The sequence below is a fragment of the Aphis gossypii genome, chromosome 2 (assembly GCF_020184175.1).
Source record: "Aphis gossypii isolate Hap1 chromosome 2, ASM2018417v2, whole genome shotgun sequence".
In the NCBI taxonomy this organism is placed as follows: domain Eukaryota; kingdom Metazoa; phylum Arthropoda; class Insecta; order Hemiptera; family Aphididae; genus Aphis; species Aphis gossypii.
In genome coordinates this window covers 4,158,242-4,172,624 of record NC_065531.1, presented here as the reverse complement: position 1 = coordinate 4,172,624, position 14,383 = coordinate 4,158,242, and the positions used below count along the sequence as shown (strand labels likewise).

General features: G+C 25.4%; 1 protein-coding gene across 1 annotated transcript; it reads left to right on the top strand.

Annotated features, from left to right (window-relative positions):
* Nucleotides 1-232: 232 nt before the first annotated feature.
* LOC114126692 (coiled-coil domain-containing protein 81-like) lies at nucleotides 233-14,007 on the top strand. The gene is made up of 15 exons (XM_027990694.2): nucleotides 233-361; nucleotides 435-496; nucleotides 1,145-1,306; nucleotides 1,464-1,775; nucleotides 1,962-2,511; nucleotides 3,203-3,333; nucleotides 3,414-3,557; nucleotides 3,651-3,796; nucleotides 3,868-4,062; nucleotides 6,227-6,349; nucleotides 6,425-6,554; nucleotides 8,134-12,112; nucleotides 12,182-12,354; nucleotides 12,475-12,553; nucleotides 13,673-14,007. The coding sequence occupies exons 1-12, from the start codon at nucleotides 322-324 to the stop codon at nucleotides 8,233-8,235; spliced, it is 2,097 nt and encodes a 698-aa protein (XP_027846495.2). The 5' UTR covers nucleotides 233-321; the 3' UTR covers nucleotides 8,236-12,112; nucleotides 12,182-12,354; nucleotides 12,475-12,553; nucleotides 13,673-14,007.
* Nucleotides 14,008-14,383: the final 376 nt, after the last annotated feature.

Here is a 14,383-nt window from a genome sequence, read left to right as displayed (position 1 = left end):
CAAACAAAATAATTATCATCGAGACTCAAGAGAGAAAAAGTTATTTACCATTTCATTTTATATAATAATTTATAGAGGTAATGTCCAAAAAAAAAAAATATATAAATAAATAAATACTATAGTTAACATATCATTGACAGACAACGGCAAAATTTTATTAATTCTTACTAATAATATAATCAATGTTACAAACAATGAAATTGAGGAGTATAAATAATTGTTGTTAGGGAAACACAATGTGTATAAGCAAACATAATTATAAAGAAATCCTATTATTGTTAATTGTATTCATAGTATTATAAATAGTTTATTTATACAAATATGGTACGCGATAATATTGGCTATGCCAACTCAAATAAAGGTAACATGAAATATTATAATTTATAACTTATTTAATGGTAGCTGGTAAATTATAGTCATTTTTATGTGCACAGATTTACAAAAAGTGTGGGAGTGTATTGCTCAATCGATTGAAAATAATATGATCAAAGACAAAGTAAATATTTATTATAATATAGATAGGTATTTAATATTAGTATTTTTTATTGTTATAACAGGATGAAATTTAAAGCTTATATATAAACACGTTTTTTGTCACTAATTTATTTGTCAAAGAAACTGTTTTAGCGTTACATCAATAGTTTTTTTTTTATAGATAATTATTAACATACACCTGAAAGCAACATAAGTGCACCATACTTTAGTAAATTAATAGAAAATATAAAAGATGCCTAGTTGTATTTAATTCACTTCAATATTTTGTTAGTCATCTATACATGTAAATAGATATATATTAGGTATATTTATATATTATGTTAATTGTTAAGTAATTGTATTAAAATAACTTATTTTAATAAGACAAAGGTTCATTGTGATAGCTGATAACTATTCATAAACCTATAAATTAAAAAATTTTGCCAATTTTAACATTTTACCAAGAAGTTTTAAGATTAAAACAAAATAATGTTCTAATATTATATTATATTACTATCATAGTCTTACTATACCTAATTAAATAATACTTAATAGATAATAGTATATAAACTACTCATCAGTTAAAAATACTCAAATAATAATTAATTAGTTTATTCAAATATGATATTTTAAAATATATTAGTAAAAATAGTAATTGTTTTTTAAATAGGGAACATTATTAAAAGGAATTGGTTATTTTACTGTGGCTAAATGGATGATAAACGAAAATAAAGTGCACCCAAATACAATTAGGAAGCCGGTTTTTGTAATAGAAGAAAAATTAGCGAAAGATTTCAATCTAAAAAGATCAAGGCCATATAATTCAGGAATTGTTAGTATATTTTTATTTGAATCAAATCAAAATACTTGATTTTATCAAGTATAAAAAAAAAAAGTTTACTAAGTATAAAAACCAAATTTTGATAAATTATTATACCGATAAGAAGGAACTTAAATTTTTTTAAATATTTAACTGTTAACAAATACAGATACAAGAACGCTGTTTAAATTTTTTATTGATTGCCCGTAATTGTGAATTAAACGTGAATATGGTCATTGATTACTATAAAGAAGTAGTTTCATCGTTTAAAAAATTACTAAGCGAAGAAAAAAATTGTGAGCTTCCTTTCCCAAAAATTGGTAAAATAAAAATAAAAAATAAAATGGTAACAATGAACTTTTATCAAGAATTCTTGGAACGACAGAATAAGAATTTTAAAAAGCAAATTGTAGCTAATCGGAAAAAAAATCAAGCCATTTCCTATGATCCCGATTGGAATGCACATCAATTTGAAAATCGAGTAAGTTATTATGAATTAATGATTAAATAGAATATTTTTAAATTATATTTGATCTTATATTTTTAACTACAATAAAGAATTGTTTAATCGTAAAAATCTAAAATACAAATATCATTAAATTCTATGCGTAAAATTAAAAAAAATTAAATCGCAAAAAATACATTTTACATTTTATAATATTTTTAGAAACGACCATGCTCAGCAATGTCAACTATAATAACCCGTCCAGCGTCTTCATTATCGCAATATAGACCAGGATCCGGTTATGTAGGTGTGTTACCCAATCTGAGACCCAACTCTAGTCTGTCTGTTCGTTCCAACACTTCAGACGAACAAATCATACCGGGTAGACCCCATTCCAGATTGTCTCTACAGTCCCATAAAGAACTGATAAGCAGACCCTTGTCCAGGACGTCTGTCCAGTCCTGCGACGAGATTTACCAGACTAGACCGATGTCGAGAATTTCAAAGCAAGATAGGCCGTCGTCCAGAAGATCAGTGCGATCAGTAAAATCTAATTGTAGCATGCTTTCGAAACACGAGACGTTTTCCCCTTCCACGTGTCCAACTAAATTAGTAGCAGAATGTAAAGATTATGGACTACCAGAATCGCCGACATGTGGTTTAATCGATCCTGCAGCTGTTCCACCAGGCTCTAATTTATCAGCGTCGAAACTTGAAGAAAAAAATCAATGTGTTGATGAAAAAACTTTATTTATTTATGGACACGATAGAGGTAAGTAATTTGAATTGATCATTGTCCTAATAGTAGTTTGTAGTGGTATATTTGTAATTTTGAAAAGAGAACCAACACTGTATTAGTTTAGAATATTGTTTATAAGAATACTTATAATTGAATAATAAATACAGGGTGAATATTTTAATATAAGACATTCATTATTTAGAAAATTACAATGTTATTAATAAAACATAATTATTTATTATATTATGATTCATTAAATTACACAAATTTTTTTTAAAATTATTTTTTATGCTTTTAATTTATTGAACGACAACATAATTTTTGATTTCCTGTTCCAAAACAGAATATTTTTTGAAGATTTCGTTTGTCTAAAAATTTAATTTTAAACAAATCAATTAGTTAAATTATAAGTTAAATACATTTATATTAGCATTCTTTAACAGCATGTAGTCAAACATATCCCATACGGTTACACATACACTATTATTTATTATATATATATATATATATATATATATATATATATATATTATTTACGTAATATCATAATATTATAGCTTAATAAAAAAAAAAAAAATAATTAAATCAATATATTTTGGTTAACAATAATAAATAATAAGACTAATATAAATATATATAAGAATACTAATCAGCAACCAGCAAGATACAATTATAGGTATTTATACTATTTCTCTATTATAAAATACTAATAATTCTATTTCAGATGAAACCCTTTGCCATGCATGTAATATTAGAGAATATCGTTTAAGACAAATTGATAATATATATAAACCTAAATTATCAAGAGATAATTTTATGAAAGGAGATAATCTAATCAATGAACTTTTAAACACGGTAAAATGAAGAAATTATACACATTACTCACTTAATGTAATAAATCGTGTTGATTAACACAAGTCTATTATTACTATTAGGAAACTCTAAATAAGCGTAAAGACCAACTAAAGCAAATATCCGACTATAACTATAATACTGCAAAACAATTATCAAATTCGATTGAAAACGAGAAAAATATAAATCGAAAAGAAAAAAATGTTGACAGTTATATTTTGAAAAAAGTAAAATAATATATTTATATATTCTAATGGAGACTGGAGAGTATTATGAAAATATTTAATATACTGTAATGTGTTAAAAATTTATTGATTTAGAGACCAGCAAGTATTAATATTGAAAAAAAAAATAACTTTAAACAATCATTATTAGATCAAATACAATGTAATAAAATTAAAAAAGAAACAGACAAGATCGAATCTTTAAAAAATGAAAAACTGATGCAAACAGAATTGTTAAATAGGTAAAATATATTATAAATTATGTAATATTCTGTATCCGAAATACTTTATAAACTTTTTAAATTACATTTAGTCTATATGATGAGAGAATAAGAAATATAGAAGCAAAAAATAGGTCAAAAAAAAATTATTTAACTATCATTGATGAACACCTGAAAAAAAAAAATCAATTTACAGAAGAACTTAAAAAAAAAGATATAACAATACCACTGAATAAAACATTTGTTTTCGGCCCTGATCAAGTTAAATTACAAAAATTAAACAATTGGTAAGTCGGTTAATATAAATAATTTATTATAATAGGTATATTTATAATAACATACAAATATATAACATTGTATTGGGTGATATATTTCTACTACATATATTATTAGAATTTAGAATATTACTATTACATATCTCAAATGAGTTGTAAAATTAATACTTCATTCATTAAAATAATGTTACACATTATGAAAGCTGGATTAATAAGGAACCTAAATATGCAAGATAATCCGTTTAAAATCTGTAAATATCTACTCCAGGGGCGTATCCCGGAGTAGCCCGGGCCTTTTCCGAAATAAAAATTACATTTATTAAAAATTGTTATTTTTGACATGGAATGATAAAGATTTCCTCTAAAGAAATTAAAATATATAATCGGCCCCCTCCGAAATAAAAACCTATATACGCCACTGATCTACTCATTATTTCAGAGTTTTACATTTTTATGAAAATGTTGTTTACACATAATTTTATTTCGTTATAACACCATACATTTTCGAAAAAAATTATACTTTTTAGAATGTTTTATCGTTATCCTTTATTAAGTTTCTTTCTTATTTTTTTATTTAAAATATACATTACTAATTTTATATTTTTCAAACTAATTTGATTCAATAAAAAAGTTACCAGTAATTATAACTTTATAATTATGTAAAATTTAGACGAGCAGAATAGTGGAGGATTATCTTTGTTTCACTTTACGGCGCATCCGAGTTGGGTCCCGAATCTAGGGGCTAATTTCAGGTAGTGTACTAGTTGGGTCCGGGATTTTTATAGGTACTACACTAGTTGGGTCCTGACTTAGTTTAGGTATTACACTAGTTCCTAAATATTTTTTGATAAGTGCTATACTATATTAAAATCGTCCTTTACATTTTAACAGACTTAGGACAGACTATCTATGATCTGTTTAGATTTAAGACCAAAAGACAACATTTTTTTTAAATTGTATAATTTATATAATAGTATTGGAAAGTTAGTATAGTATAATGAAAATATTATATTAGTTAAAAATATTATACAATAATATTACTTAATACAATTTTATTAAATTGAAAATAAATGAAATTTAATAAAAATAAAATAATATTTAAAAAAAATCACTTTTGTGTTAGTAAAAATGTATAAGATATTAATTTTAAAAGTCGAATCGATTTATTATTTCTGCAATTTTATTAGCCATATTATTAGTTATACATTTTTCTTTTAATAAAATCCACGAGAGAAAACCACTTACGTCTTTCTTATTAAAAGAAAAATGTATAGCTAATAATATAGTTAATAAAATTGCAGGAATAATAAATCGATTTGATTTTGTAAAATTAATGTCTTATACATTTTTACTAACACAAAAGTGATTTTTTTTTAAATATTATTTTATTTTTATTACGAATATCCAATAGTAAATAGTAATATTATATACATATAGATACTTAACTATAATATTTCTAAGAATTAACTGATCTTAAAAAATAACTTAAATATACTTATAATAATAATTTTCATTAATATATGAATACATGATTTCGGGGTGTGTGGGGATGGAGCCCTCCACCTATCATGACTCAATTAAATATAACACACCTCCGTAAAATGAATCCTGGATACGCCATTGTATTGATGTGTATTGTTTTTCTACTTTTGCAGTAGAAATAATGTTACGATTTTCAACTTCCAAATCTTTTATAGTAGGAATGTGAATCAAATTGGTACTTTGGGGATCAAAAATTCAAAAGTAAAAAATCCTATTTTTTTCTAAATAATTAGAAAAAATAGAAATGTATAATAAAATATAAGTAGGTATCTAAATATAGGTAGTTACTTAGTAGTATATAGCCATAATAGCCATATATGTTAGATATAGATCATCATAGCTCAAAATCATTTTTCATATTATGCAATGATTTATCACTATATTCAATTTTAATGCATACATTACAATTACATTACATTTTGACTTACTCAATAACGAGGGACAATACTGTATAGTAAAGCTTTACATACTTTTCGCCTATTTATGAATGTAAATTGTTATTTTAATATTGTTATATTAATGTATGACGTTATGATGTGTGTTCTGGATTGAATGACATGTATTCTTGTAAGAAAAAAATTTAAGACTAAGAATTAAATATTTAGTACATATTATAATATGAACTCTATTTTAGTAAACATCGTCAGATAGCCAATTACCAATTGGAACAAAAAAATGCACGAAATATTGAACTTCGAGAACAAAAAGAGAAAAACATTGATTTTGAAAGAAATTTGTTGAATAAACTTAAAGAAAAGTATAGATTGTATTATATAATAATATTATAAATGTTATATTCAATTATTATATTATATTCTTTTTTTTTTTTAAGAGATGAAACATTCCAAAGAAATTTGTTACAAAAAAAATTAAACCAAAAGAAATTGTTGAAGGAAGATCTAAATAAACTTTTGGACTTATCAGATACCGAACGTAATAAAAACAAAGTACCTGGTTCATATGTAAGTTTAGTAATTATGAAATCATATCACTGAACGTAAATGAGAATATTTACGTTTATTATACCTCTACATTTCATCACTAATGAATTCGAAGTTTCAACATTCAACTATTGTATAATATTGTATCTAAATTATTGTTATTTTAATACTTTTAAAAATGTTCTGACTGTAAATATCACTATAAATCTGTGGCTGTAATGCTGTATTGAGTACTATATTGCTTAAATATAGTCAGTGAATTTATTTTATTTTCATAGATATAAGATTTGAAAAACAAATTCTATCATACACAGTAAAGACTGCCAGTTAGTAGAAACGAGTAACTTAATGTTGAAATAAAATGATATTTATTAGACTATTTTAAACATTTTTTTTATAATGACAAAAATTATGAAAAAACAGTTTTAAAATAATAAATATAAACTATTATAATTAATATATTCTAAAATCTAAATTTTAATTATAACTAAACGTTTCACTACTCAAATTTTCATATAGTTCAATTTATAATATATAATTTATAATTTTCATAGTACCTAGTAAATAAATATATTATATTATTATACATTATAATATAATACTTGGGTATATATTATAATTATTACGTATTATTTTATTCTTATAACTAAAGCTAGGATCAGGGCCCCCACATACAATTTCGTGAATTTCGGACCCCTGTACTAAATTTTTGTCCGGGCTTTTTATAAAACTTCCAAAAATACAATTTACCATTTATTTAACAATTTTTGGAATAGTATTGGTTTTTTAATTTTACCAATTCAAATTCAATATTCATTGTTAAGACAGGACAACATCTGTTGGGTCAGCAAATAAGTAGTAAATTATAAAAAAATCAAGATTCATAAGCATTTAAACATAAATAATGTCTTTTATATTTTTTTATTACAATATTATCTCAATAAAAAAATAAAAAAAGAAGTTTATTTTAATTTATATTTAATATATTTTTTTTAAGTTAAAATTTTATTTTACGGTCTTTAAGCTCAGCGTAATCAATGGTTAAATATCAAATAAACTATCATTAATCAATGACTACCTATAATTTTTTATATATATTATATGTATATCATAAAATATTATTTAATATAAAATAAGTATTTTACAAAAATTTCAACGAGCCTACGGGCCCTTAAAATAGTCGGGCCGCTGTACTCAAGGTCCATCAGACCCCCCTTCCTTTGTGGGAGCCCTGGCTAGGATTCATATGTAATAACAAATTGTAAAATATGCAATTGACTTATTATAAGTGTGTAAAAATATGCAATTACCAACTATAATAAAGGTCAAAAAAAAAAAAAAATAATAAATAAATACCTAAATAATTAATACCTACGTTTTAAAATTAAGAATTTCCTGCGTGGTAACGAGAGTGAAACGATAAATTGTCTTTATTTCGTAGAATGAAAACCCTTTTTAGCATGTTCGTGTGAGTTGGAATTTTCAGTGTAAAATAACTAATATTTGTTATATTTTAGGTAAATGTAATGTTTTATGATATTATGTATATAATACCTACATATTATTATTATGACTTAGTGGTACATTATTCTGTTTACAGCCTATGAGCTTTCCACTGAAAAAAACAGTAAAACGATGTCGAATATGTAAAAAGAATGGACTAGACTTTCTTGTGGAAAAAATAAGTGATTTCATGTGTTGAAAAAACAAACTTGAATATTATCAACACGGTGACTGACACAGGACATCATGTAATAGCTGCAAGTTGTATAATTAATTTATAAATGATTTTAAAAAAAAGTCTAAGTCTGGGGCCCTCATCTAAAATCTACACGCCAAATATTATATAACCGTATACATTTAATTGTCTTTTTTCAGCCTACACTCATAGTGCCTATTTGTGTTCAAAATGAAATTATATCTGAATGTATTTGTTGAGTAAATAAGTATAATCTTATCAAATTTAAATACCTACAAGTTGAAATTGAGTTTGAAAAAACTTGAATTTATAATCAATAACTATTGTCAATTACATAATAAATAAAGTAGGTACCTACATATCTTTTTAATACATTGTAGTAGTGTCAAAAAAGCAATAATTACAACGTAATATTTTCTATTTATAAATACATACTGAACACAACAGTATTATTATCTTCTGTATGCATATAAAGTGCTTTCTTTTATTTAAATATTTTTTTTTATAAGTTTATGAAACAAATGGAAGGGACAATCATCAAGTAAAACAATACATACCTGATCAAGATCAACCAACATAATCATTATTATTCATTGTATGTATGACCTTCAGTGCCGGCGGAAGGCATGTGCAACCTGTGCGACCGCACAGGGCGGCATTATTTATAAATAAAAATATATAAATTATAATATAAGGGCGGCATATTATAGGTAATTGGCTCAGGGCAGCGAAAAACCTAACGCCGGCACTGATGACCTTGTTGGTTATATCAATATTGACCTAACAAATCATTTGTAATAATCTATTTAGTACTCAAAATAATAAAATATTAATTATTCATGTTTATTAAGGATATTATATATAAAAAAATAAATGAATAAAAAAATTTGTACTCCATAATCAACCCATAGATAGGACAGACACACACAGAGTTGCGCTTTATAAATATCATAATTATCAAAAATTGATGTGCCCGCTTTGTTAAATGAATTATCGTTCCAACGACCAACACCTCGCCCTGCCCTTGAAATTCTTAAAAGTAGATATATTTTTTTATTATTAAATAATTAACTATTATATGAATTAAATATTATAATGAGTGCTATTGGACAATCTGGAATGGAGTCTTGTCGATAATGGATATAATATGTTTGTTTCGAGACGTTGGAACGATGTTTGTGTGTGTGGGGGGGGGGATGTTGACACAGAGGGATGGAGTACCCCAACTAATTTTTCATAAATTGTAGGCTACCTCTTTTTTAATTTTTAAGGAAAACACTCGGGATGCTTCATTTTACATTTTTGTCAATGATTCATTAGACGACCTACGATGATATTTCGTGCATTTTGATAAAAATGCAAAAGAAGCATCCCGAGTGTTTCCCATAAAAAATAAAAATAGAGGTACCCGACTATTTTTGAAACATTAGTTTGGGTACTCCAACCCTCTCTGTAAATCCCTCCCCCCTCCGAACGGTTAAACACCTCGCAATAAACATATTATATCCGGTATTGACAAGACTCCATTCCAGATTGTCCAATAGCACTCATTATAATATTTAATTTATATAACAGTTAATTATTTAATAATAAAATTATATTTCTACTTTTAAGAATTTCAAGGGCAGGGCGAGGTGTTGGAACGATAATTCATCTAACAAAGCGGGTACATCAATTTTTGATAACTATGATATTTATAAAGCACAACTCTGTGTATGTCTGTCCTATCTATGGGTTGATCATTGAGTACAAATTTTTTTATTGATTTATATTTTTATATATAATATCGTTAATAAACGTGAATAATTAATATTTTAATATTTTGAGTACTAAATAGATTATTACAAATGATTTGTTAGGTCAATATTGATATGACCAACAAGGTCATACATACAATGAATAATAATGATGTTGGTTGATCTTGATCAGGTATGTATTGTTTTACTTGATGGTTGTCCCTTCCATATTATTTTATCAACTTATAAAAAAATATTTAAATAAAAGAAGGTACTTTATATGCATACAGAAGATAATAATACTTTTGTAATCAGTATGTATTTATAAGTAGAAAATATTATGTTGTAAATATTGTTTTTTTTTTGACACTACTACAATGTATTAAAAAGATATGTAGGTACCTACTTAAGTTATTGTGTAATTGACAATTGTTATTGATTATAAATTCAAGTTTTTTCAAACTCAATTTCAACTTGTAGGTATTTAAATTTAATAAGATTATACTTATTTACTCAACATATACATTCAGATATAATTTTATTTTGAACACAAATAGAAACTATTTAACTAGATTATATTTATTATTATTTAATAGTTACTTGTAATTTTTTTTATTTCTCCATTAACAAATATTAGATATTATTATACATAAAAGTACTGTAAATACTAAATTGGTAAATGAAAATGTAAAAACTTTTATTAACCACATTATTAATTTTTAATAGTGTATTTATAGAAAAAGCATTTTAGTAAACCATATTATTGTTGACTGGGTTACCAGCAATTAGGCAAGATGAGCTAACAAGAAAATCTTTAGAAGCTGCTCAAAATATGGACTAGTTATGAGTGTTAGTTCATAATTTAATTTTTTTGATGATAATATATAATTAGTACAAAATATAGTTGAATCAAATCATTATACTGTACAGTAGCTGTAGCTGTAAACTAACATTAGAAATCCTAAAACATAGTAGGCTGATACCTTACCTATACGGGCGCTGCTATGAACTCAATACCTATAGAATAATATAGAATATAGATCATGTGTGAAGTCTACCCGATTAAATCTTTTATAACAAACTAATGACTGCGATTGACAAAAAATATTTTATTCTTTGATAAGATATTTGACATTGAATATGAACTACGAATCGAGTAAGATTAAAATTAAAAAATGCAAATTTGTTAGTAGGTACATAATGTCAAAATGGTGTATAATTTAAATTAAACAAAATATTCTTTTTACAACATATAACTGAGCATCTAGCAAGGTATTAAATAGGTACTATAATAGATGTAAGTTTACTGTGGATTTTCTCATCAGTAGGAAATTTAGTAATTCGGAAATTCGGAAACACGTGCAAACTTAAAAAGTTAAAACGATTAATTGTGAGTTTAGAAATTAGAGGCGGTACTGCGATAGAAAAATTGAACGATGGTAACAAAAGTAAAATAACGCGGACAATAAGACAGTAAGTAGTGAATAGTGATAACTGATAAACACGATGTAGAGATACATTATTAATCTAAGACCGTGAGATACATCGTGCTGAAAAAGATAACATCGTAACTTCGACAGTTGGACCAATATTATAAGTTATCTATAGTCTAGTATAGAAGTCCGTATTATTGGTCCTTGCCAATAATGAGTAGCGATACCATCAATACAGTGATACCATAGAACGTGTATCTATCTTTTATCGTTTTTAATATTCGTTTTTCTATAACTAATACCTATTATCATAGATCAGATCATTAGACATTTAGACACTAGCATATTATTTTGTTCATTTATCGATGGATCTTAGAAACCAAACTCCTAAAGAACTTGATTGAAGATCTATAATAAAAACCGAACAATCTAATGATATTTTTTTTTTTTAAACACTCTTGTTGTTTAATTTGGCAACATTGTACGGAGGACGCCCACTCTAACGTTCATAGTGATCACATATTTCTCATAGTACCTATAATTATGTCTTAATACTAATTTATAGTAGTTATTGTAAAAAATAAAACATTGTGTGGAGAATTGTATTATTATTATTAAATAATAAACACTGTGCTAATATTATAAAATGAATCTTAAGTGTTGTGTTTGCTCTTGTCAGCAAGGCAAGTCGTCGCATATCCAATTGTTCCCGTAAGTTATACAAAAATATATGAATTTTGAATTAAAAATATAATTTATACATTATTTTTGAAATATTAGGTTTCCAAAAAATCTCATCCTTAAGAGAAAATGGTTAATTGCTTTGAACAAATCATTTATACCAAGAAGACATCATAGGATATGTTTAAGACATTTTGAAAAAAAAAGTTATGTGAAAATAGATGGTTTTATTGTATTGAAGAAAAATGCTATTCCATGGTATACCCATAGATGTAAGAATTATTATTACTTCTTAATTTGTAGATAATCAACAAATTACTTAGATTACCTACTTTTTTAAAATTTATTACTAATAAGAACACTTAATGAATAAAATAAAAATTATTTTTTAGTTGAATCTGTAAGTGTAGACGATACGGAGATAGAGAACTTCATCAGAACAATTGTAACTGAAGACTGGATTGTTAAAAAGTATTTATACCTATAATCTATGGCTATCTTGTTGTATGTGCTCTACAGGCAAAATCACCACTGCAATATGCGCTTAACCGTTTTTACCACTCCATAAGGCTATAACTATATTTTGGTATTAGACAATATTATATTTTCCTAATAAGTAGACAATATAAAAGTGGTTTAATGACGAACGAAAATCCTTATAAATAAATAATAATTAATATATTATTAAAAATAATTGGTACTTGTGCGTTAATGCAAATACCGTCGCCTTGTTGCAACTACTTATATGTTGAACACGACAACCTTGATGTCGAACAATGCGTGCAATGCACGTCTTTTTAATACATTTATATTAATACAAAACTACCCAGAGCTAATGTCAATTTATTTATTGATGATGTTGTTGGTAAAATTATAGGCTATGGGAATTGTTTTTTTAACCCTGTGACCTATCTTAGGTCGTGTTCTATAAGGATATTTTCGTTAAGAATGTCCGAATGAGCACAGCAAGCAAGTGGGAACGCTGGCTCCTAATTTTCCCCAATAGAATAAAAAATAGAATTCACTTGCAAAATGCAAGATTAAAGTGAGACACGACATCGGTATAACCCATTATATATGTAGTCGCGATAACGCATAAGTACCAAATAATTATATAATATTTTATTATCAACGTTCATTCGTCGTCTTGTCATTATTTGTTTTATTATTTTCATCATGTAAAAATAATTAGAAAAAATTAAAATAAAATAAGTAAATACTAAAATGCTTGTGCCATGTCTTTCAGAAATGCATTAAATGTGTTACTTTTATTCAAACCTCTCCACCACTTTTCAATAAGATACCTGTATAGTTATTATATTTATATATATATAATTTATTATATTATTATATTATACCTTGGAAATAAGTTTGGAGTTGTACCATACATATTTTTCACAATTTTTAGCCTCAACGAGCACCACAAACTTTCAATCTTTTGGGTATGTGCCTAATCTTTATTACCATTAAGTCATGATAATAAAGATATTATAAATTGGATAATAGAGTACATACAATAAGATAGCTCAATCTACATATATTACGTTTTGGCTTTAATTAAAATTATGTTTTATATTTATTTATTTACAGATTATGCATATCATTTAAAGGTATAACAAATTTAAATGAGGATACTAAATTAACATTACGGCCTTTAATCGAACGGGGTGCATCTATATTAATCTGTTCTAAGTATTTTAAAGACTTATTGGATGATATAAAAAATAATAACATTCCAAATTAAATTAAACTACGACTTTGTTAAACTTAATCGGCATGATTAATTTAAAGATATCATAACATTTATTGTTTTTATAATTTAAATTCTAAGTAATCAAATTAATTTTTAATTTTTTTAATACTTTTCAACTACATTATACTACTCTTGGAAGTGAATGCAATAAAGCAAGACATTATTTTACAAATTTAATGTTGTTTTAATATCATTAGACTTTATCTTATTCTTACCAATCATAAATATATTGTTGCTTTTCAGTGATCAGTATTTTTATAGATACAAATATTCTATGTAGATATGTAAGTTTGACATATCTACATCACATAATGATACATTATGATACATAATAACATAATTTGTTGGGTATATTCTTTATTTATTTTATTTTTTTTTTTTTATATAATACAGGGTTGTACTGAAAATTGAATTCGGCCCGAGATAATACTATTAAAACGGCCCTTTTTCCAAAATTAATACCAACAGAGCACTGGCTATTGATTAACACTTTCTGCGGCCCTACGAGTTTTCCTCGGTAACTCGCCGGCCCAGTCTGACCTCGATAT

Bases quoted from the DNA above. Each gene is read 5' to 3' on its own strand.
- LOC114126692 (XM_027990694.2), top strand. From the start codon at position 322: ATGGTACGCGATAATATTGGCTATGCCAACTCAAATAAAG. The intron at 497-1,144 runs GTAAATATTTAT...TTTTTTAAATAG, and splicing joins ATAATATGATCAAAGACAAA to GGAACATTATTAAAAGGAAT. The intron at 3,334-3,413 runs GTAAAATGAAGA...TATTACTATTAG, and splicing joins TCAATGAACTTTTAAACACG to GAAACTCTAAATAAGCGTAA.